The sequence below is a fragment of the Bactrocera dorsalis genome, chromosome 1 (assembly GCF_023373825.1).
Source record: "Bactrocera dorsalis isolate Fly_Bdor chromosome 1, ASM2337382v1, whole genome shotgun sequence".
In the NCBI taxonomy this organism is placed as follows: domain Eukaryota; kingdom Metazoa; phylum Arthropoda; class Insecta; order Diptera; family Tephritidae; genus Bactrocera; species Bactrocera dorsalis.
In genome coordinates, this window is record NC_064303.1 from 67851885 (window position 1) to 67878053 (window position 26169).

The 26169-nt window shown below is 39.5% G+C and overlaps 1 protein-coding gene across 5 annotated transcripts in view; it reads left to right on the forward strand.

The window, feature by feature from the left end:
* Nucleotides 1-3534: 3534 nt before the first annotated feature.
* Nucleotides 3535-26169, forward strand: part of LOC105224904 (LINE-1 retrotransposable element ORF2 protein) — an 82316-nt gene continuing 59681 nt past the window's right edge. The window contains exons 1-2 of one of the 5 annotated variants that reach the window (XM_049462617.1): nucleotides 3535-3717; nucleotides 20792-20869. In XM_049462617.1, the coding sequence (XP_049318574.1) occupies nucleotides 3682-3717; nucleotides 20792-20869 (114 nt within the window). In that variant the 5' untranslated portion in view covers nucleotides 3535-3681. Of the gene's footprint in view, nucleotides 3718-11598; nucleotides 18471-20791; nucleotides 20870-26169 lie in introns of those variants that run through there. The other 4 variants (XM_049462618.1, XM_049462615.1, XM_049462616.1 and 1 more) reach the window with 4 other exon arrangements.

The following is a 26169-nucleotide window of genomic DNA, read 5'->3' on the forward strand; positions in this document are numbered from 1 at the left end:
GGTTGCAGCTGTACGTAAGGAGTTTGAAATGCTGTCCCACAGTTCCCTTATACCGAGTTGTTGACGAGTGCTCTCAGAGAGCAGGGGTGCAAGCCGAGTAGAAAATCGCTTGGCTGTCTGTTGTGATTGCAGCTTCTCGACATCGAATCTTTTTTTTGTTTATTGGCATGCGTTTTTTGCTGCACAGAGGCGGGTGCGAATTTTGGCTGCAACAATATAGTGGTCCGAGTCGATGTTAGGACCTCGGAGCGCACGCACATCTAAAACACTGGAGACGTCTATCACAACATGATCGATCTGGTTGGTGGTTTTTCGATCCGGAGACAGCCAGGTAGCTTGATGTATCTTCTTATGCTGGAATCTAGTACTACAGACAACCATATTTCGGGCCCCGGCGAAGTCGATCAGCCTCAACCCATTTGGGGATGTTTCCTCGTGGAGGCTGAATTTACCGACCGCAGTGCCAGAGATACCTTCTTTGCCCACCCTGGCGTTAAAGTCGCTAAGCACGATTTTAAAATCGTGGCGGGGGCATCTCTCATAAGTGCGCTCCAAGCACTCATAAAAGGCATCTTTGGTCATATCGTCCTTCTCTTCCGTCGGGGCGTGGGCGCAAATCAGCGATATGTTTAAGAACGTTGCTTTGATGCGGATTGTGGCTAGACGTTCATTCTCCGGAGTGAATGATAGTACTCGGCGACGGAGTCTCTCTCCCACCACGAATCCAACACCTAACCTGCGCTCCTTTATATGGCCACTGTAGTAAATGTCATAAGGACCTACTCGTCTCTGTCCTTGTCCCGTCCATCGCATTTCTTGGACGGCGGTGATGTCAGCCTTTGTTTTCACGAGGACATCAACCAGCTGGGCAGTGGCACCTTCCCAGTTAAGGGACCGGACATTCCAGTTGCATGCCCTCAATTCGTAGTCCTTATTTCGTTTGCCATGGTCGTCATCAAAAGGGGGGTCTCTCATCCGAGGCTTTTGGTGGTTTTTCATTGGGGGTGTTTTTTTACGTGGCGGGTCCCAAACCCAGCGCACAACCCTATGCAGGGGATGTTTCGCCTTCTCACGTTAGCTCGCCTTCAAACGGATGTTCTTAGGCTACCCAGAGGATACTTGGTCAAAGACCGGAAGTCGTGAGTTGCTTGAGTCATATGTAAAAGAATCGTTTTTGGCCACTCCCAAGTGAATGGCAATCAGAAAACTTTCCTCATTTGCGTGAACTTCTAGACATGACTCCATCCTCCGACACGGTTGATCTGCCACCCACATATCCATGTTGTTTTGTAGTGATGATATCCTATGGGACTCACATAAGACCTGATTGAAGAGAGTAGTTAAAAATATGAGTGAGAGGCTCACAAAGCTCGATCGCGAAGTTTTTTAAGAAAACGTTTGGTATCCCATCGGGTCCGGCACCTTTATTTGCATTAATTTGAGTAGCTGCTGGAGAACATCATTGTATTGGACCTGTAAGCTGTGAACGTTGGTTGACGATCCATTTGAGTTAGCATCAACGAGCTGATTGCGTTAGTATGTGTGGAAAATGTAGTCTTGAAATAGGAGGCAAAAAGATTGCTAATACCGGGGCCGGTGTCAGCTATTTGGTCCATCCAGGACATTGAGGATAGTTTTTTTCTAGTAAAGCATGTCCATCGTATACAAATTTTTCGCAATCGGCTCTGGGGGTGCTGCTTGAAATCTCCTACGATTATTATCTTTGCGTTATTGTATTTCACATTGATATAGTTTAGAGTTTTAAGTGGTTTACGATAAGTTTCTAGTGTTGTAAGAGGCGGCAAGTATATATCAAGTGCAGTACCTTTAATTTTTACGAATACCAATTCCAAATCTCTTTCATCTGTGGTAATTAAATCAGCATGGATATGACGTTTGACGGCGATGAAGACGCCACCACCACGATCTAGGCCAGTGCATATTCGATCTCTATCTCTTCTAAAAATAGTATAAGTGCTATCAGTCACCTCGCCATCGTTAATTGACGAGTTTAACCACGTCTCAGTGATACAGAGTAGATCATGACCACTAGCCGCTGATACTGTCATAAACTTAGACAGCTTTGTCCGAAGTCCTCTGGTGTTTTGGTAATAAATCTGAAGGGTCTTGAGGTTTCTTTTTCTTCAATTGTTTCTTGAAGAAAATTCGAAGTAATCGTCAAATTCCTCCTAAATTAGTTGAAATCATTATTATGAAGTATATTCCATTTTGAAATACTGTATAAAGCTTAGTACGCAGCTCTCAAGAAACGTAAAAACTTCATATAAAAAAACGCTTAAGAAACGGTCCAGAAACGTTCCTGCGATAAACTTACTTGTGCTAGTACGCAGCTCTCAAGAAATCTAGTACTAATTTTTAATATTTTTTTTCAATAAAATGTGAATATGGCAAACCTGGTTTTGCGAAGAAACATCAAATCAACAATTGTTTCTTGAACGAAATTCGAAGTAATCGTCAAATTCATCCTAAATTAGTTGAAATCATTATTATAAAGTATATTCCATTTTGAAATGTTGTATAAAACCAGCCAATCATCAACAACATTCCTTAAATCTCAATGAAAATATTTGTGTTACCATAAACATACATACATTCATACATACGCACAAAGTTTGTTTACTTTGTTTATTCTCTCTTGCTCTTCTATGTGGATCATTCACAATGCGTAACCAGCTGTCAAAATTACTTGAGAAATAATGTATTTTTGTTCTTGAGCAATTACTTGAGAGCTGCGTACCAACCTTTAAACCTACCAATCATCAACAACATTCCTTAAATCTCAATGAAAATATTTATGTTACCATACACATACATACATACATACATACATAATACGCACAAAGTTTGTTTATTCTCTCTTGCTCTTCTAAGGTGCATCATTCACAATGCGTAACCAGCTGTCAAAATTACTTGAGAAATAATGAATTTTTTTTCTTGAGCAAATACTTGAGAGCTGCGTACCAACCTTTAATGTATTCGCACTTATAAATGTTAAACAGACGTGAGTAGATCACTATTGTTGTGCAACAAGGGCAGAAGTAATAAGTATCATAATTATAGAGTTGACTTATTGATTTTCACTTATAATTTAATAATTTTTTCACTAAGTTTTACTTTTTTTTAAAGGAGCGTTCTTAACATACACGTCTGAATGAACAATGATATTTAAATTTTCATAAGAAAATAACATTAAAATATTATCCATACCTTTATATACTTATAAGTATATGTATGCATTTTACTACTATATTCTATGCTTTACTAAATTTTATGTTTTTAGTAGTATTTTTTCAATTGCAGTTTGCACAAAACAAAAAAACAACAAAATAGGCGTTGACTCTTCATCTTAGCTGGCACTATGCGACCAAAACCATACATCCAAATGTTACCTCCTAAAACTAGTGTCGAAATGAAAAAAATTTTGTCAAACTACCAAAATTACAGTTCATCGCTTGCAATGGTTGATATCCAATATATTTAGATATTAATTGCTAAACTGTAAAGCTGTAGGCAATACATCTAGCAATACGTATTTTTGTCATTCTAAATTGACTGTTGGTGCCGATAATAGGTGCCTATTGTCACTTTAAATTATACCGATAGTTTTATGACATATGCGTGAGCGAAGTAAATTAAAAGTGTTCTGGAAATTCTAAAGAAATGTCAGCTGAGAAAGGATATCGGTCAGATTTAAAGGTAAACATATACACATTTTAAAAATTTTGTATTTAATATTGGTAATTTAACGACTCTTTTGGCGCAATGAGGGTCGGCTTTAGTATACCCAAGATTTTGGGAATTAAATGGGTATGGTCGGATAGAGGAGATTCTCCGGATCAGGAAGCTTATGGTTTTCGAGATATTCGCGTTTAAAGTTGAAAAATTTCACTATTTTAATTACGTATTTTCTCAACAGAAAATAAATTTTTCACTTATATTTTTCACTTTTATATCCACTAACACATCACTAATTCATTTGAACACATTTATTTTATACAATAGTGCAAAAATAGCTTTTATTATACATTTAACTTATTGTTGAATTATGATTATTTAGGAATAACAAATAAATTACAAATTGTCAAATAATCAGTTTTACCAAACTAAAGTATTTTACAAACTAACAAAAAAAAATAGGAAGAAAGATTATACCCCAAATACAGAAAACATAATCGTTGATAAACAATAAAGAATATATAAAAATATTTAATTGGCCTGAAGGCCTATGTAAAAATGAGTTCTACGGGAGAAAAAAAATATATACACCCGGTGTTGGATCGACCAAGGTAATTTTTTTTGAAGCGCTGCCGAAGGCCGCCCACGCAAAAAGAAGTTCAACGCGAAAAAAATTTGATACACACCGGTGTTGGACCGACCAGGGTTACTCAAGAGACTGTGTGTACTCAAGAGAATTTTTACATATTAAATTAAATCAATTATTTTGGAGAAAATGGCAAATAATTTATCAGGTATGTTAAATATTGAATATTATATTTAAATTATGTTTTTAATAATTCTTTACAATTATATGTAGATCTGCAAGAACAATCGACTAGTCGTGTTCGTAGAACGAGCAAATTGAACGTGTCGGAGGTGAAGGGGATGTGGAATATTGCCAAAATATTCCACACATTCCAATCGAGGGAGAGCTGCATAGCTTTTTGCGAAGGATGCATAGACTGCCGATGGTGCCCTCTGTCTTGGGAAGTAGCACCGTCGATACGTTTAGGTGCCGCAAGGGATCTAGTCGAACGTGTTCGGTGATATCTCGTTCCGTGGGCACGTTCCCAGTGACGTGTCATCAAAAGATTTTTTGCGAGGAAGTTAAAGCCAAAGTTAATAGAGGCAATAACATGTATATACAAGCCTTAATACACGTTTGTGTTATTAAATTCAAATAATTTCTTTATATTTTATTTTTATAAGTTGTTGATTCTCGTATTTGGGGTACAATCTGTTTATTTCTTTTAGTTATTTTACAAATGATGTCGACAAGGTAACACTGATTATTTGACAGTTTGTAGCTCTTTCGTTATTTTTAAGTAAATAAATTAAAAAATAAGTTAAATATTGAATTAAAACTGTTTTTCTACTATATAATGTATTAATAAATGTGTACAAACCAATTAGTGAAGTGGTAGTGGATATAAAAGTGAAAAATATATGTATGTAATTGCAAAATTAATTTTATATCGATATACGTAATTAAAATAGTGGAAATTTTAAACTTTAAACGCGAATATCTCGAAATATATAAGCTTCCTGCGGCTATAACTATACATATATATTCTTGACCTGGAGAATCTCATCTATACGACAATACCCATTTTATTCCCGAAATCCTGGAAAGTTATTTTTGCACTATTTAGTATAAAATAAATTATTAGAAACGAATTAGTGTAGTGTTAGTGGATATAAAAGTTTGAAATATAAGTGTGAAATGCATTATAAATCGGAGAAACACGCATTTTAAATAGTTGATTTTTTGAACTTTAAATGCAAATATATCAAAAACCTTAAGTCAACGGCAACATGTTTATATATTCTTGATCTGGAGGACCTCCTCTACATACGTAGATACCCATCCATCATCCCTAGATTTCAGAGTTAAAAGTGGTGTGACTGGATAGAGCAGATGCTCCAGATTAAGAATATTTAATTGGAGCCGCCGTAAACTTAAAGTTTTTGAGATATTTGCATTAAAAGTTGAAAATTACCACCACCAGTGTTACTATACTGTTAAAAAAGTAGTATTAAGTTGTATTTGTATTGCTATATGCATCCCTTATTATGAACAATAGCTGTAGGTATATGGAATAGCATTTGTCTTATTGTAGACATCTGGCGCCGCGGCTGTCTGCTTGTCGAAACAATAGACATCTGGCGCCGCACTGTCTGCTTGCGTCTGGCGCCATTCTTAGGCCCCTATTATGAGTTGCATTCGATCTTCGACAACGATCGAAAATGCTGGTCGAATGAATTTGCATTTGGTATTACGACGTTCATTCGATGAAGCTTGGCGTTATTGTGAATTGCAATCATTTTGAATGTTCACGATAGTATACATCTGTCAGATAAAACTAACAAATATTTTATAAATAAAGAAAATATAAATATAATATGACTAGGATTGAGTTGTGGTTTGGCGATTCTTCAGAGGAGGATGAAAGCTTACTGGAATTGGCTAGAAATAGAAAGAAGCTAAGGGACGCTTCCAACCCTTTGAAATTGAATTCCGCTACGTAAGTACAATGCTATTTGTTAGAGGTTTCTACATGTTAAACATTTAGGAAATTTTATTTGTAGATTTATAAAAAACTTTCGTTTGTCGAAAGAGGCGTTTGTTGATTTGCTGTCCGCTACAGAGGAGATGCTGCAGCGATGCACACTAGCGAAATCTATTCCCAATATACTAAAATTGGCAACAGCTTTACGATTTTGTGCTCAGGGATCGTATCAACTGAGTATAGGGAATGAAAACATGCTTGGACTTGCACAGCCAATGGTGTCTGTGGTACTATCTGAGGTACTCGATGCCCTGGATAATTTCATTTGCCAAAGATGGATAAAATTCAATTATACCGAGGCTGAAATGCAACAAGCAAAATCACATTTTTATAGTAATACCAGATTTCCTGGGGACTTTCGGCCTGCGTAAAATTAACAAAAATAGTATAAATTAATTATTTGTTACCATAAAGCAATAAATAAACGCAAAAAACCTACATTTTCACAAATTTCCATTCACTACGCTACGCTGTCGATAGGTAAATTCTGTTCGACAGCCATTTCGATGCTCAACGAAAATTTCGACAGGGTTGCATAGCTCATAATACGAATTTGACATTCGCTTTTCGATTTTCGATAGCCAGCGAATAGCGAAGATCGAATGCAACTCATAATAGTGGCCTTATTCATTTGATAAATGTGTAATTATGGCAACACTTATTATCTGTCAACACGGAATACTTTTGTTATTGTGCATGAAATGAAAATTGTGTAAAATATAAAATGCTTATTTTAAGCAAATAACTAAATAATTACTGGAAAAAAATATGTAGAAACAATGTAATGAAGTATAAGTGCATAAAAAGTGCATAATATGAATTAAATAATTACTAGCAATCGAGAAATTGCAAGATAAAATTTGCAAAATTTTCAACTTTAAATGCAAATATCTCGAAAACTATAAGTTTGCGGCGGCAACAATTATATATTTTCTTAATCTGGAGCATCAGCTCTATCCAACCATACCACTTTTAACCCTGAAATCGTGGGATCGTATACTAAAGCCGACCCATACATTTGAACAAACTATAATAACAAATTACAATAGAAAGGAAGATTAATAAAAAGAAATTTAACGCAAACTTGAAAACTCCGGCGTTGGACCGACCAGGGTTATTTTTTGAAGCGCGTCCGACAACACAAAAAGGAGTTCCACGCGAAAAAAAACTTGGCCCACCACATTGGCGGGTAATAAACAGTTTTTCGGCGATAGAAAACTGCAAAAATCTTTTTTTGGTATAAACTATTTTCTTTATTTCTTTTAGTTCATTTACAAAAGATGTCGATAAGGTAACACTTGTTGTCTAATAAATATATTTGTACAATAAGTTTAATATTCATATACAATTATTTTTGCACTATATAATGTAAAAAAAAAAATGTTTACAAACGATTTAAGGAACTGTTCTTCTTCTTTACTGGCGCAGACACCGCTTACGCGATTATAGCCGAGTCAACAACAGCGCGCCAGTCGTTTCTTCTCTTCGCTACGTGGCGCCAATTGGATATTCCAAGCGAGGCCAGGTCCTTCTCCACTTGGTCCTTCCAACGGAGTGGAGGTCTTCCTCTTCCTCTGCTTCCCGCGGCGGGTACTGCGTCGAACACTTTCAGAGCTGGAGTGTTTCCATCCATCCGGACAACATGACCTAGCCAGCGTAGCCGCTGTCTTTTAATTCGCTGAACTATGTCAATGTCGCCGTATATCTCGTACAGCTCATCGTTCCATCGAATGCGATATTCGCCGTGGCCAACGCGCAAAGGACCATAAATCTTTCGCAGAACTTTTCTCTCGAAAACTCGCAACGTCGACTCATCTGTTGTTGACATCGTCCAGGCCTCTGCACCATATAGCAGGACGGGAATTATGAGTGACTTATAGAGTTTGGTTTTTGTCTGTCGAGAGAGGACTTTGCTTCTCAATTGCCTACTCAGTCCGAAGTAGCACCTGTTGGCAAGAGTTATCCTGCGTTGGATTTCAAAGCTGACATTGTTGGTGGTGTTTACGCTGGTTCCAAGATAGACGAAATTATCTACAACTTCAAAGTTATGACTGTCAACAGTGACGTGAGTGCCAAGTCGCGAGTGCGACGACTGTTTGTTTGATGACAGGAGATATTTCGTCTTGCCCTCGTTCACTGCCAGACCCATTTGCGTTGCTTCCTTGTTCAGTCTGGAGAAAGCAGAACTAACGGCGCGGGTGTTGAGACCGATGATATCAATATCATCGGCATACGCCAGCAGCTGTACACTCTTATAAAAGATTGTACCTGCTCGATTAAGTTCTGCAGCTCGAACTATTTTCTCCAGCAGGAGATTGAAGAAATCGCACGATAGGGAGTCGCCTTGTCTGAAACCTCGTTTGGTATCGAACGGCTCGGAGAGGTCCTTCCCGATCCTGACGGAGCTTTTGGTCCCGCTCAATGTCAGTTTACACAGCCGTATTAGTTTTGCGGGGATACCAAATTCAGACATTGCGGCATAAAGGCAGCTCCTTTTCGTACTGTCGAAAGCAGCTTTAAAATCGACGAAGAGGTGATGTGTGTCGATTCTCCTTTCACGAGTCTTTTCCAAGATTTGGCGCATGGTGAATATCTGGTCGGTTGTTGATTTACCAGGTCTGAAGCCACACTGATAAGGTCCAATCAGTTTGTTGACGGTGGGCTTTAATCTTTCACACAATACGCTCGATAGAACCTTATACGCGATATTAAGGAGGCTAATCCCACGGTAGTTGGCGCAGATTGTGGGGTCTCCTTTTTTATGGATTGGGCATAGCACACTTAAATTCCAATCGTTGGGCATGCTTTCGTCCGACCATATTTTACAAAGAAGCTGATGCATGCTCCTTATCAGTTCTTCGCCGCCGTGTTTGAATAGCTCGGCTGGCAATCCATCCGCCCCCGCCGCTTTGTTGTTCTTCAGGCGGGTAATTGCTATTCGAACTTCTTCTTGGTCGGGCAATGGAACGTCTTTTCCATCGTCATCGATTGGGGAATCGGGTTCGTCTTCTCCTGGCGTTGTGTGTTCACTGCCATTCAGCAGGCTGGAGAAGTGTTCCCTCCATAATTTAAGTATGCTCTGGGCATCGGTGACTAGATCACCTTGGGGGAACTGTTAGTGAATATAAAAATGAAAAATATATGTGTAAAATTAATTGTAAATCGAAAATGGTTACGTACGGATAAAGGAGGTCCTCCAGATCAAGAAAATATGGCAGTATTCCATTTATTTTGGCAGAATAATGCTCCAATGGCGGAAATATATAACATATTATTGGTGTTACGTAGTTATATTGGTAAGGATTAGTTAAGTTGTCGTCGACGTCATCAAACGGAAGTCCCAGGAAGGATGCTGTTTCCACGGGATCGGACCAAAGGGAGAAGGGTGTCAGATGAGTAGGGTTTTTGGGGATTGCTAAGAAGTGGCCAGTGTTGATGGTTTGTTGAGTTTGATACTTTCTGGGAAAGCATCCCAGCACGAATTCCCTGGAGAGGGCTCCATTGTGCTTGTTAACTGGGAGCGTACGGGCCTCAATATGTACGTGTTCCATAAGAAATATCCAGAGGCATCCTCCTCTATGTTTCACATATCGCTCATTTGCTGCAAGACCGGCATAAATCAAAAAACGTGATTTTTGAGTTAATGCTGCAGAATTGTTCGTTATATCATACTTCATGTTGAGTGAAAAATTCATATGAATATCTCTTATATGCTCCGCTTGAGAAAAGGTGTAAGGTTGGAATCACCGTGTAAGGTTGTAGTCAGTTGAAAACTTTAAACGCGTTTCCTAGAAAATCGATTTTTTTGACTTATGCCGGTCTTGCAGCAAATGAGCGATATATACATATGTTGTATTGCTGTGGCGTAGTTAAAGATCGGCCAGCCGATTGCCTTGTAAGTTGCCAACAGCGATTCTTTGAGGATTTTGTTGTGGCTGTGAACTTTGGCAATAATAGCGGTCGTATGAGGAGTGAAGGAGCACAGACATTGATTTTAGGATTATTGAAAGTCGGAATTTTGACGCCATCGACTGCAATATTAAGCTCAAGTCTATACTCCTTCGTACAGTTCGTAAAAATGGTCACTGTGGAATTGGTAGGGGAAAGTGTGAGGTTCCGCGCAGTGATGAAACGAGATTGGTCGGAGAGGTAGTTGTTTACCTTTGAACACATGCCGGCGATTCCATTGCCCGACGTCAATATCGTGCAATCATCTGTGAACGAGGTTATGGAAACCCCCCCCTGGTGGCTGTGGGAGTTTCGAGATGTAGAAGTGAAACAGTAGCAGATAGAGTACACCACCCTTCAGAACCCCCTGTTTAATTCTTCTCAGTTAGATGTTTCACCTCGAGATAGTACGGATAATTCAGTCTTCAGTCCTGGAGATAGTGCAGTTTTTTCGATATCCTTCAGTACCAATGTGTGGTTGACTGTGTCAAAAGGTTTTGAAAAGTCCAACGCTACGAGGATCGTTCTCTCACAGGGTAGTTTCTGGTTAAGACTACGAACTATCGAGGCGTTTATGACGCTAAGTGCTGTGGTGCTGCTGTGCACTTTTCAGAATCCATATTGGTGGCAAGTGTCTTTACTCCAGCTTCATACCCCTACAATCATGTGACAGTCATAAATGCCAAAGATCGTGGTTCGTGTTAAAGTCGCATAGTACCGAACGGCTTTCACAACGAAGTAGCGCACCTTTATTCTGGTTGTATGCTGTAGGGCAACATGTACCTGGGGGGATCGATATCGCTTGACTGGATAGCTATACCCTCACATTTGAGGTAAGTATCCCTGCAGTCGATGTTGTCATCGATAAGACAATATTGCACGGTATTGTGCAGGATGAGGGCTAGGGCTCCACCGTTATCTCGTTCCCGACCTTTACGTACAACGTTGAAACCTGCACAACTCTGAAGATCTGAGCGGCTGTTTAGTTTCGTTGTTGCAGCTGCAAAACCCGCAGACACCGCACGTGGCAACATACGACACACTCCATTAGAATAGCATCCCCGATTTCTTGGATAAAATGGGTACGTGCGGATAGAGTAGGTCCTCCAGATTAAGAATACATGCACTATATATGTATGTAACATATAAGTATATAGTTGACTTATGGATTTTGAGATATTTGCAAGTTAAAAAATTTAATTTTGAATTGCGTGTTTCTCAGAGTTTTAATAAATTTTACAATTATATTTCACTTCACTAATTCGTTTCTACTCATTTCTTTTATATTTAATAGTTAATATGCAATATTTTACTTTTTTTTTCAATTCTTTTTTTCACAAAGGGATGCATTCCAACAAATAGTGTTACCTTATCTACATATTTGCAAATATATCGGCCGCGCTTCTGAAAAATAACCGTGGTCGGGCCACCACCGGGATTTATTAAGATAAAGGAAATTCTGAAAGATTTCAATACACGGTTATGTTTCTTTTCTGACGGTATAATTTTTCTTTTTTTTTTATATATTTTTATTCGTTTGCAAAATATGATAACACTTATTGCTTGTATAATAAAATATTCAAAATATGATAACACTTATTGGTTGTACCATAAATGAATAAATGGATTTCAACGATAGTTAAATATGCATATAATTAAAGTTGCACAAGTATTTAATACAAAACAAATATGTGGAACCATATTACTGAAATGTTAGTGGATATAAAAGTAATAAATATATGTGTAAAACTCATTATAAATTAAAGAAACATGCGCTTATAATAGTTGAATTTTTGAACTACAAATGCAAATATCTTAAACCATAAGGAGCGTCTTAATCTGGACATACATACCCATATAAACCCCGAAATCGGGGGATGCTGTTATAAAATTTACCCGTTCTGCCGACTAGCGACTTGAGGATCTTGTTGCGGCTCTGTACTGTAGTGACGATCGCGGTTTTGTGCTGAGTGAAAGCATGCATACAGTCGCATGTTACTCCTAAAATATCTTAATGTTGAGTTCCAGTCTGTTCACCTTGGTACAGTTCGTGAATATGGTGGCAGGGGACTTAGCCGGCAAAAGTTTTAGGCTCTTAGCATTGAGGAAAGGGAGAAAGTTCTGAGAAATTGGCGTTCACCTTTTAACACATCCCATCAATTACATTGGTCGACCTCTCTATTGTATATCTGCGTATGAGGCTCTTTCGAAATATATAGTGATTAAACAGTAGCGGGGGGAAGACACCACCCTTCGGAACCCCCGGTGTAATTCTCCTTAATTTTGATTGTTTACCTCGAAATACTAACGATGATTGTCGACCGCTCAGATAGATCATGGTCCCGCAGTTGTTGTTGGAGCAGCAGAATTCTGTCGAGTTGACAGTCGTTGACCGGATAAAAAATTTAGGGTCCGTTCCGGTTACGTAGACCCGACTGTCATGGGAACGGTTCATGGTCAACCTCTGTAGGGAGCGTGGTGTTTTGGATGTCCTCAAGTAGCGTTGTATGGTTTATTATGTCGAAGGTCTTCGACAAGTCCAATGCTATGAGAACAGTTCTCTTATAAAGCGGTTTCTGGTAGAGGCCACTAACTAACTGGGAATTATAACGTTAATTGGTGGTGCTGTGTATTTCAGGGAATACGTGCTAGTGTTTGGCCTCACATGTTCTCATTACACTGGAAAGGAGGATTATCGGGCTATAAACTCCCCTAGGTTGGCAGGGTTCCGAAGTTTCAGTTGTGGTAGCAAAAAAATAGTAAGATTTTTTAATTTTAATTTCGCACGAGAACACATTCGTCGAAATATTTCTCTGGCTTGGTTTTACTGTCAGTGACTTCTGTGCCAAATGTCACATCAAAATAATCATTAGTGTTTAGTATACGCTTGTTTTTTCTGTGTTTTTTTATGATGAGTGAAATTATTCAACCAAGAAGTTACATTAAATTTTGTGTGCGAAATCAAATTTCGGGTAGCGAAACGTTGGGAATGTTAGAAAATGCCTTTGGTGCTTATTATATAAGGGAACTGTGGGACGGCATTTCAAGCTCCTTACGTACAGCTGCAACCGAAACCATTGGTTTTCGGAAAGTGCAAAAGAACAGCTGGTACGACGAGGAGTGCCGTGTCGCAGCGGAGAGAAAACAGGCTGCCTACCTCGCAACGTTACGATCTACCACAACACGTGCGGGATGGGATACCGAGAGTTGAAGAGAGAAGCGAGACGCATTTGTAGACAGAAAAAGAAAGAGGCCGAAATGCGTGAGTACGAAGAGCTTGATAAGCTGCCGGACAGGGGTAATGCTCGAAAATTCTACGAAAAGATGCGGCGGTTTACAGAAAGTTTTAAGACCGGAGCATACTCTTGTAGAACCCCCCAAGGTGATCTAGCCACCGATGCCCAGAGCATAGTTAAATTATGCAGGGAACACTTCACCAGCCTGCTGAATGGCAGTAAACACATAACACCAGGAGAAGACGAACCCGACACCCCAATCGATGACGATGGAGCAGACGTTCCATTGCCGGATCATGAAGAAGTTCGAATAGCAATTGCCCGCCTGAAAAACAACAAAGCGGAAGGGGCCAATGGATTGCCGGCCGAGCTATTCAAACACGGCGGCGAAGAGCTGATAAGGTGCATGCATCAACTTCTTTGCAAAATATGGTCGGACGTAAGTATGCCCAACGATTGGAATTTAAGTGTGCTATGCCCAATCCATAAAAAAGGAGACCTCACAATCTGCGCCAACTACCGTGGGATTAGCCTCCTCAACATCGCATATAAGGTTCTGTCGAGCGTATTGTGTGAAAGATTAAAGCCCACCGTCAACAAACTGATTGGACCTTATCAGTGTGGCTTTAGACCTGGTAAATCAACAACCGACCGGATATTCACCATGCGCCAAATTTTGGAAAAGACCCGTGAAAAGAGAATCGACACGCACTACCTCTTCGTCGATTTCAAAGCTGCTTTCGACAGTACGAAAAGAAGCTGCCTTTATGCCGCGATGTCTGAATTTGGTATCCCCGCAAAACTAATACGGCTGTGTAAACTGACGTTGAGCAGCACTAAAAGCTCCGTCAGGATCGGGAAGGACCTCTCCGAGCCGTTCGATACCAAACGAGGTTTCAGACAAGGCGACTCCCTATCGTGCGACTTCTTCAATCTGCTGTTGGAGAAAATTATTCGAGCTACAGAACTTAATCGAGCAAGTACAATCTTTTATAAGAGTGTACAGCTGCTGGCGTATGCCGATGATATTGATATCATCGGCCTCAACACCCGCGCCGTTAGTTCTGCTTTCTCCAGACTGAACAAGGAAGCAACGCAAATGGGTCTGGCAGTGAACGAGGGCAAGACGAAATATCTCCTGTCATCAAACAAACAGTCGTCGCACTCGCGACTTGGCTTTCACGTCACTGTTGACAGTCATAACTTTGAAGTAGATAGTCTATTTAGGAGGATTAGTCTTGCAAACAGGTGCTACTTCGGACTGAGTAGGCAATTGAAAAGTAAAGTCCTCTCTCGACGAACAAAAGGCAAACTCTATAAGTCGCTCATAATACCCGTCCTGTTATATGGTGCAGAGGCTTGGACGATGACAACAACCGATGAGTCGACGTTGCGAGTTTTCGAGAGAAAAGTTCTGCGAAAGATTTATGGTCCTTTGCGCGTTGGCCACGGCGAATATCGCATTCGATGGAACGATGAGCTGTACGAGATATACGACGACATTGATATAGTTCAGCGAATTAAAAGACGTAGCCACTGTCTGGCTAGGTCATGTTGTCCGGATGGATGAAAGCACTCCAGCTCTGAAAGTATTCGACGCAGTACCCGCCGCGGGAAGCAGAGGAAGAGGAAGACCTCCACTCCGTTGGAGGGACCAAGTGGAGAAGAACCTGGCTTCGCTTGGAATATCCAATTGGCGCCACGTAGCGAAGAGAAGAAACGACTGGCGCGCTGTTGTTGACTCGGCATACATTTTCGTTATCAGTCATTAGATGTTTTGCATTTGGATACACTTTTGTAAGTATTTCTTCAATATGTTCGTGACAGTTTGCTTTAGTATGAATTTTTCGGAGATAGCAATGCTTCGAATATTTGTCGGTAGAGCTTATATACATACAACTATTCATGTGAAATATGTCCATCTACATATATTCTCCAGTTTTTGTTGGTATTGGTGTTTTTCCAATAGGTTGCCTGTTTGGTTGTCGTTCGTATTTGTTTGTCAAACAAATTTGACAGTCTATCGCTTCTTTCTTGCACATTTCTCTGATTGCACATTGTTTTTATAATTTCGGTGTGCACGTTTTTGTATTTTTTCTGCTTATTCTAATTGTTCGTTTTGGTTAGTAATGTCAATTAGCAAGTTTGGTGCTATCACAAAGGTACAATTGGGAAAGTGGGAAAGAATATCATCCTTGAAGTGGAATATTAACTCTTCATTTATTCTTAGTGCGTTAGTTACATTGGGATTAGCTACTTGTTGTAGTTTTGTTAAAAAATCTTGCTTATTTTTGAAATAAAATGTGTGACGCGTCCTACCTGGAAAAGTGGTTTTGGAGTCAATTGTATCTTTTGTGGGATCTAGAATAGGTATTATTTCACCCTCTTTATTTGGTCAGTTCGAGAAACAAAAGCAATAGGTTGGCGAAACTGGGAGAAAACTGCTCCAATTGCTTGGTTACTGGCATCGGTAGTTAGTTCAAATGGTTTGGTAAAGTCAGGCTGATAAAGTTCTACCTGTTCTTGCAGAGCATCTTTTATTTTTTCTATGGCAGTAATTGCCGCTTCATCGAGCTTTACTTCTACTCGCGCACTTTGATTTTTTGAAATCATTCCTGAGTCACTTCGTAGGTGTATAGTTAGTGGTTTAGTGATTTGTGCGAAGTTTTTTACAAATTTCCTATAGTAGCTAGCCAAACCTAAAAATGATCTGAGTTCTTTTAAGGTTTTTAGCATTGAATACTATTTTATAGCTTGAATCTTTCTTGGATCAACCGTTACTCTGTTATGTTTAATTATGTGGCCTAGGTACTCAAAAATGCGACTTTTTGTACGAAATTGTCATATTAGCTTCATGCAGTGCATTGACTATAGTTCGAATATGTTCTAAGTATGTGTTCTTCAGGCGTAGAAGAAAATATTAAAACGTCGTCTATATAAACGTAAGCAAATTTACCGATATATTGTCGCAAAATGTCATCTATGCATCGTGGAAAGATTGAGGGTGCATTCTTAAGTCCAAACGGCATCCTAACAAACTCATACTTTGCGCCATTCACTGCAAATGCGGTTTTTTCGCGATCGGATTCCTTTATTAAAATTTGATGGAATCCTGATTCTAAATCTATGGTCGAGAAAACTTTAGCTTTACCTAAATTTTAAACTGTCATATTAATATCAGGTATAGGGTAGCGGTTGTTTATAGTATGTGCGTTAAGTTTTTGGTAGTCGACCACCATACTCCGTTTAGGTCTATCATTTCCGTCTAATCCTTTCTTTGGAACAGTCCAAATAGGGGAATTGTACGGACTTTTACTCGGCTGAATTATTCCATTCCATTTTCTAAAAGCCTATCTATTTCTTTATTGTCGAAGACATGGTCTGCCACGGGGTAAGGGTATTGTTTTGTCCAAAAAGGATCTTCTGTTTGCATCCACTACACTTGGATAGTAGTTGCGAAGGGTGGGGTGTCACTAATATTTTCATTTGCTTTCTTTATTTCCTTAATGTCCTCCTCATACTTGGCATTATCTACAGTATAATTAATGAAAGGTTCCTTTTTCCCGGCTACTTTCTTCTGGTACTTTAAACTATAATCAAAGAGATTAATCTCTCCCTTAATTAACACGTTGACGGACACTTGCGTCTATAGCCGTCAAAGCGAAGTTCACTATGTGGCATGACGGCGACAGCCGTCTAAAACGAAACGGTCGTTTACAGACACTGCGGCGATCGCAGCACAAATGTGCATTTACCGGCGTACAAGTAGAAGCCTATTGTCGTGTTTTGGAAACAATTTTTTAGGCTGAATTATTCAAAATTAAGTTTATTTAAGCAGAAATAGTAAAACTATACTTTAAATATTCTAAAAATTACAAAAACACATAGTGTCAATTTTCGAACTTTACTTGTTCCTACTGTCCGTCAATGTGTTAATCTGAGACCTTGTTCACCTAAGATTATGTCGAATTCTTTTAATTAGCTTATTTCAAAGAATACTAAGTGATGCCCGTACATTGTGATCACTTTATTTGAATGTATAAGGCTACGTTTATGACCGAGCGGATTCGCGTCGCGCGATGCGATGAAAATCGCTCTATTGCTGCCAGCGGTTTCGGCATCGTAGTCGCTAGCGATTGAGTATTTACAGTACAGCGAAATCAGAAGCGATTGAAAATTTATAACGTCAAATCCGTTCGTAGTTTCTTTTACTTTTCATTAAAAAAAAGACATGTGTGCACGTGTTCGTAAAATTTTGCTTACAGAAAGTAGTCTTTTAGTGCGTCAGCAGATTTTAAGATTTTGTAAACAGAAAAGATTCCAAGTGCATCCAATTTGCAAAGAACGCAAAAGCCATGGAGAGTTCCATCATTTACACACCCGCCTTCTACAATATCCTGAGAAATTTATGGAGTATTACCGAATGAGAATTGACACGTTTAATTATATCTTGAATAATATATCCAAACATATAGAAAAAAATACTAGAAATCAGAAAACACCAATTGATGCTGTAGAAAGGCTCGCACTGACCATAACGTAAGTAATATACAATATTATGTATCCATTCCATAAATTTTTATTCAATTTCAATATTTATACTTGTTCACTTACATATGTAAGTATCTATTTAATATAATATTACACACATTAATATTAAGTAGCTTAATTAAAATTTTGCGCATTTGGAAAAATGAAGCTGTTTGAATCCTGCGTTTCAATATTTGGGCTGCTACTCACATAACTAATAAAAGAAACTGGCGTAGCCGATTCCTGATTATCCCTGCCGTACATAATGTTGTACAGAACCTCCTGCATTTTTATGCGAAATTTTATTTTTTTTTTCTTCACCCATATTTTTCATGTACTTTTTGAAACTCATGAGAAAATGTTAATCATCATCCTCCTCATCGTTGCTTTTTTCTAGAAGCTTAAGCTTCTTTTCCTCCAACTCCAAAAACGCTGAGCTTTCTGTAAGTTTTTTCTTTAATTTTTTAGGTGTAGGCTGCATCAATTTTATGGATTCAGGAGTTTCCGATTTATCTTCATCATCAAGTTCCACCAATTCATCACAACTTGTTTCATTGATCAAGTTACCTGACATGGAGCGCGATTCCATAATATCTTGTAAAAAACACATATCCTTAAAATGTGTCCATTTTGAATGCGGCATTGCAGCGCTGCCTGAAGCCACCACAGTTTCCTTACGAAGTTCTCTACGATAGCTGTCTTTCAAGTTTTTCCATTGCACCAGAGCCAGCTGAAACACATGTAAAAAGAATAATTTCGTTTAAATTTATTTTCAGGTTTTTAGCAACGGGAAATTCATTCCGATCTTTGGCTTTTTCTTATCGCATAGGAATTTCTACAGTGGCCAAAATTACTAGAGAAGTATGTGCCGCTCTATGGACGTCTCTGGTTTCCAAACATTTGAATCGCAAAACAAATGAAGAATTGATAAAAATAGCAGACGAATTTTATTTCAAATGGGGATTTCCGAATTGCATTGGATGTATCGATGGCAAACATATTCGTTGCAAAAGGCCACCGCATTCTGGCAGCATGTTTTTCAACTACAAACACTTTCCATCGTTTTATAAGGCGTTGCCTCTGCTGACTACAAGTTTACTGCCATTGAAGTTGGAGCATATGGCAAACAGAGTGATGGTGGCATTTTTGAAGCTTCAACATTACATAAGCTTATAGAAACTGGAGAATATGAAATTCCAGAAGAGCGGAATCTACCAGGCACAGAAATTGCAGCTCCATTCGTAATGCTTGGGGATGAAGCATATCCACTCAGAAAATATTTATTGCGCCCATATTCTAAAACAAATTTGAACAATGACTCTGAACTATTCAACACAATGCTATCTAAATCCAGAAAATCCATTGAATGTGCTTTTGGTATTATTACAAACAAATGGCGTTTACTAACCAAATCAATCGAAACTGATATTTATGGTGCAGAACTATTTGTTAAAACTATTTGTTTGCTACACAATATTATAATTGATAAAGAGGGCGTTTGTATGCAAACCTTAATGCAAGTTCAGCAAACTATTCCCATAAATATGAATAGGCAGAGGCAGTATAACAGAAGCTCTGAAGCTGCTACGACTATACGAAACAATTTTAAGGAATATTTTGTTAAAAAAATGTTATATTCACTTAAGTATAGGTTGTTTATTACATAAAAATAAAATAATACTATTACTTACCTTCCAAACCGCATTATTTTTCAACTTCTTCCCAAGCTTTTCTGATTTTGTTTCTATTATGATAATCTGGATGACGCAGATTTCACAAACATTCTTTATTTCGCACTTTTTCAATAAATTTGTCCATCGTGTTTAACGGGATTCGCTCAACTGAATCAAAAATTTTGATCGCTGATTTTCGTCGCTAGCAGTTGCTCCATTTTCGCTGAAACCGCTTTTTGCTGAATCGCTGCACGATAAACACCTCCGTATGAATCGCTGGTAGCGATTTTCATCGCATCGCTCGACGCGAATCCGCTCGGTCATAAACGTAGCGTATTGGGCTTGAAGAAGTGCAAGCATGATTGGTTCCAAATTCACTGAATTTTTTTAGAAAACATGTCGCTTTAACGTCTGTCAAACAATGCTTTCCGACTACCAGGATGCATAGAAACATTTTATTACTAGCGATGAGTCTTGGATCTGTGATTACGACCAGGAAACGGGCGATCAATCAAGGTAGATGTAGATTAATAATTGAGGCACTGCGACCATGGGTCTATTGTGCCCTCACCTAACTCACAAAGACTCGCTTAGCCCCAGCATATTGATAAAGTCCAATCTCCTGCTGGGTGCTATCGAGGCGATGTGATCCCTATCCGGAAACATGGATCCGAGGGTTGGGTTGATCTGAATTTAAATTGCTTCAACTTCAATTCAACTTAATGAAGTAGAAAACCATAATGAGGTATCTACCCAGTTTTAGTTTTGTAGCTTAAGTACAACACTTTATAATTTAATAATTTTCAAATTGGGGTCGTGGCAATGATCTGGGTTTGGCACCATTAAAGAGTGCCAAGGTACACGTGTACCAAGTTGCTACAGGTTAAAAACATTTCATATATTTGAGTGACACTGTGTAAGCTAATAAAGCCGTTTTATTTATTTTTCTGTGTTTTATTTGAAGTACAGTTCCATACTTCTATAAAAATACAATACATACAATTTTTATAAATATTATATTTTAATTTTATTTGAATTATAATTATCATAAATATTATATTTTAAAATCATATCCTATTTCTCTTTGTATTTACAGGGTGTTTTAAAGTTTTTATTGGACCATACTAAAAATGAAGATGCTAAAGGGACGACATGCCAAGAAATGGATATAGAGGTATGATGCATGGTACATTTTCTATATTTATACATATTGCATTAGGTCAAGTGAGGTTATAGAGTGATAACTTTAAACATAATAATAAACAATATACTTCAAAAAATATTAATTCATCGCACAAAGGTTTAGTCAGGACCTATGCTCGAGTAGGCAGCTTTGCGAATTCAAAAGTATGAATACATTAAACATCCTTATTTTTTATTTGTTTACGAAGGTTTCTACTTGAATAGGGTTGGTTTTTACTTTTTCAACTAGACCTATTCATGCAGCCTTCTCTAAAAAATAATCGTTTTTCAGTATCCAACACAAGCAATACGGCAACTAGAATCCGTACACATAATTTTTAATGGCTAGCAGACAATTTTTTATCGAACATTTCTACATGGGTTGAACTCTAAATCGCCACAAACCAAATATTTCCTTGCCCTGGAGACCTAATCTCTCGACGAACAAAGGCTAAACTCTATTAGTCACTAATTCTTCCCCTCCTGCTGCATGGGGCAGAGGCATAGACGATACTAATATCTGATGAGTCGACGTTATGAGCTTTCGAAATAAATGTTCTGTGGCAGATTTAAGGTCCTTTGAGCACTTGCAACGACGAATTTCGTATTCGATGAAAACGCGGCCTTGCTGGGTAGGTCATGTCGTCCGCATAGATGAAAACCTTCCAGCTCTGAAAGTATTTGACGCCGTACCCGCCAGGGAAAGCACTCGACTCTGTTTGAGAGATCAGGTGAAGAAGGAGCTAGCTACACTTGGTATTTCGAATTGGCCCCAAATTGCGAAAAGAAGAAATGACTGGCGTGCTGTTGTTAACTCGGTTATGACCGCGTAAGCGGTGTCTACGCTAGTAAAGAAGAAGAAAGAGGACTAATCTTAACTAGAAAAGCATCAAAATTCTATGAAATTTCATATTTGTTCACAATGGAATAATTTTAGTTTCGTGTTTTGATGAAACATTGTTTTATTATCGGGAAGAACAGTAAGAGATTAAAAGCGCAATTCAGTAAGCAGCCTAAAAGTAATTTGTGATGAGTTACTATTCACAATACAATCTTTAGTCACAAAACAGTATCTCATATTTGTCACCTCATAGTAAGCAGGTCACAAAACGAATAAGAATTCTTGTTTTAAATTTTGAATATACTGACCGACATTAATAAATTATCGGTTTCTATACTTTGCAAGCAACTCAAACACGTAAAAGTAAAAAAAAATATTTCAAATACATTTCGTAATTGTTGTGATTCAATGTCATTATTTTTTTTTATTTCTAATAATCGTTTTTGTCTGCGTTACAGAAAATTTTGATATTTGTTATCGACATACATATGTACTACTGTGGGCAAAAAATAGTAAGAGTTTGTCATAATTTAAAAATTCTTAATTAATTTCAATTAATTTTCCTATGTCTATGTCGTTCCCCTTAAAGTAATTCCCCTTGGGCCCAATACACTTGTGCCTACATTTTTTCTAATGCAGTTATTAAAGTAAATCTCCAGTATAATTTTCAATGCGCGTAGCGATTCACGTTTAATGTCTTCAAATTTACTCTAACCGGTTTCCCGCGAGCAATCGTTTTACTTTGCCGAATAGTCAGAAGCCACATGGTGCCAAATGAGGTGAGTAAGGTGGTTACGGTACGATATTGATTGAAAATTTGGCAAAACAGAATCAGTAAAGTATGTACGGTGTATTATCGTGGTGCAAAAACCAAGAGTTGTCGACCCATAATTAAGCATAGCTTAATACTCAAATAGTATTCCATGTTGACAGTTTGTCCGGTCGGTAGGAATTCGGCGTGCTCCACACCTCTATAAACGCAGAAAACTGTCAACTTAATCTTCAGTTTTGACTGCTTCGACGTGGTTTTTTCGGCTTCGGTCCATCTTTGCCCCCTTATTCGGCCGATTGATTGTCGGTTTCCGGGTCATAAGCATATATCTAGTAATAATACATTTCTTGGTATCCTGGTAGTCGGCAAGCATTGTTTGACTCTTTAACGACCTGTTTTCCGAAAAAATATACTGATTTTAGAAATAATTGTGCTTTCAATTTCAATAGGTCCGATCGAAGTTTCAAAATGGTTTTCACTGATCCTTCGGATATTCCAACGATGTTGATGTGGATGGCCGTCGTGAACGTAGCCGACGGCCGTATACAACATTGTGAACTTTTCGGCTCCAGAAATTTGATTTCGCACACAACTTCTTTGTTGAATAATTTCGTAAAAATCGCCGAATGCACTTTATATACTTCAGAATGGGAGGCGTATACTAAACACTAATTATTATTTTGATGTGACAATTTGGCACTAACATATGTATGTATTATTATTATTTGAACTTTGCAGGGCATATATTTTGTATGTCAGTGTAGATTCTGGATAAGTAGAAGTTTAACTCAGATCGAAGCTGCATTTGGGTCACCTCAGTTTCACGTGGCAACCAGAGCTCCTCGCCGTTCACTGGAAGGGGTCAATGAAAAGGTGTTAATAGCTCCACTGTGTACGGCGTTCAGTATCTGTCGACAAGGTCGCGTTTGAAATTTTGTCGGTATGTTGCTAAAGTTTGTAGACATGTTCTCCTGATTTTCCTATGAGGCGGCTTTGTTTCAAGCAGGTGACTGCCGGAATAGTTTCTGCGGAAACACCCGAGCATAAACGGCTTGATGAGTAATATGCTCCTTTGCAGGGAGCGTGCTGGCCTCACTATAAAGATGTTCCATGAGAGATATCAGGAGACGTCTTGTTAAAGTCCGAAGAGCGGTGTTCGGACTGGTTTGTGTATTTTTCATCTACGTCCAGCTGCATACCATACCATGCAACCATATTGAGGCTGCGTAGTTAATGACCGAGGATGGAGTCATGTGTAGAAGTTCACGCAAGAGAGGAAAGTTCTCTGATCGCCATTCACTTGGGAGTGGTCAGAAACGATTCTTTTACATATGACTAAAGCAGCTCACGACTTCCGGTCTTTGACCAAGTATTCTCTGGGTAGCCTAAGAATATCCGTGAGAAGGTGAGCTGAAGTGAGAAAGCGAAACATCCCCTGCATAGGGTTGTGCGCTGGGATTGGGACCCGCCACGTAAAAAAACACGCTGCCCAGCTGGTTGATGTCCTCGAGAAAATAAAGGCTGACATCACCGCCGTCCAAGAAATGCGATGGACGGGACAAGGACAGAGACGAGTAGTTCCTTGTGACATTTACTACAGTGGCCATATAAAAGAGCGCAAGTTTGGTGTTGGATTCGGGGTGGGAGAGAGACTCCGTCGCCGAGTACTATCATTCACTCCGGAGAATGAACGTCTAGCCACAATCCGCATTAAAGCGAGGTTCTTCAACATATCGCTGATTTGCGCCCACGACCCGACGAAAGAGAAGGACGATGTGACCAAAGATGCCTTTTATGAGTGCTTGGAGCGCACTTATGAGAGATGCCCCCGCCACGATGTTAAAATCGTGCTTGGCGACTTTAACGCCAGGGTGGGCAAAGAAGGTATCTTTGGCACTACGGTCGGTAAATTCAGCCTCCACGAGGAAACATCCCCAAATGGGTTGAGGCTGATCGACTTCGCCGGGGCCCGAAATATGGTTATCTGTAGTACTAGATTCCAGCATAAGAAGATACATCAAGCTACCTAGCTGTCTCCGGATCGAAAAACCACCAACCAGATCGATCATGTTGTGATAGACGTCTCCAGTGTTTTAGATGTGCGTGCGCTCCGAGGTCCTAACATCGACTCGGATCACTATATTGTTGCAGCCAAAATTCGCACCCGCCTCTGTGCAGCAAAAAACGCATGCCAACAAACAAAAAGAAGATTCGACGTCGAGAAGCTGCAATCACAACAGACAGCCAAGCGATTTTCTACTCGGCTTGCACTCCTGCTCTCTGAGAGCACTCGTGAACAACTCGGTATAAGGGAACTGTAGGACGGCATTTCAAACTCCTTACGTACAGCTGCAACCGAAACCATTGGTTTTCGAAAAGTGCAAAAGAACAGCTGGTACGACGAGGAGTACCGTGTCGCAGCGGAGAGAAAACAGGCTGCCTACCTCGCAACGTTACGATCGACCACAACACGTGCGGGATGGGATAGATACCGAGAGTTGAAGAGAGAAGCGAGACGCATTTGTAGACAGAAAAAGAAAGAGGCCGAAATGCGTGAGTATGAAGAGCTTGATAAGCTGGCCGACAGGGGTAATGCTCGAAAATTCTACGAAAAGATGCGGCAACTTACAGAAGGTTTCAAGACCGGAGCATAGTCTTATAGAACTCCTCAAGGTGATCTAGCCACCGATGCCCACAGCATACTTAAATTATGGAGGGAACACTTCTCCAGCCTGCTCAATGGCAGTGAAAGCACAACACCGGGAGAAGGCGAACCCGATTCCCCAATCGATGACGATGGAGCAGACGTTCCATTGCCCGACCATGAAGAAGTTCGAATAGCAATTGCCCGCCTGAAAAACAACAAAGCGGCCGGGGCCAATGGATTGCCGGCCGAGCTATTCAAACACGGCGGCGAAGAACTGATAAGGTGCATGCATCAGCTTCTTTGCAAAATATGGTAGGATGAAAGCATGCCCAACGTTTGGAATTTAAGTGTGCTATGCGCAATCCATAAAAAAGGAGACCCCACAATCTGCGCCAACTACCGTGGGATTAGCCTCCTCAACATCGCATATAAGGTTCTGTCCAGCGTATTGTGTGAAAGATTAAAGCCCACCGTCAACAAACTGATTGGACCTTATCAGTGTGGCTTTAGACCTGGTAAATCAAATATTCACCATGCGCCAAACAGGTGCTAGTTTGGACTGAGTAGGCAATTGAAAAGTAAAGTCCTCTCTCGACGAACAAAAGGCGAACTCTATAAGTCGCTCATAATTCCCGTCCTGTTATATGGTGCAGAGGCTTGGACGATGACAACAACCGATGAGTCGACGTTGCGAGTTTTCGAGAGAAAACTTTTGCGAAAGATTTATGGTCCTCTGCGCGTTGGCCACGGTGAATATCGCATTCGATGGAACGATGAGCTGAACGAGATATACGACGACATTGACATAGTTCAGCGAATTAAGAGACAGTGGCTACGCTGGCTAGGTCATGTTGTCCGGATGGATGAAAGCACTCCAGCTCTGTAAGTATTCGACGCAGTACCCGCCACGGGAAGCAGAGGAAGAGGAAGACCTCCACTCCGTTGGAGGGACCAAGTGAAGAAGGACCTGGCTTCGCTTGGAATATCCAATTGGCGCCACGTAGCGAAGAGAAGAAACGACTGGCGCGCTGT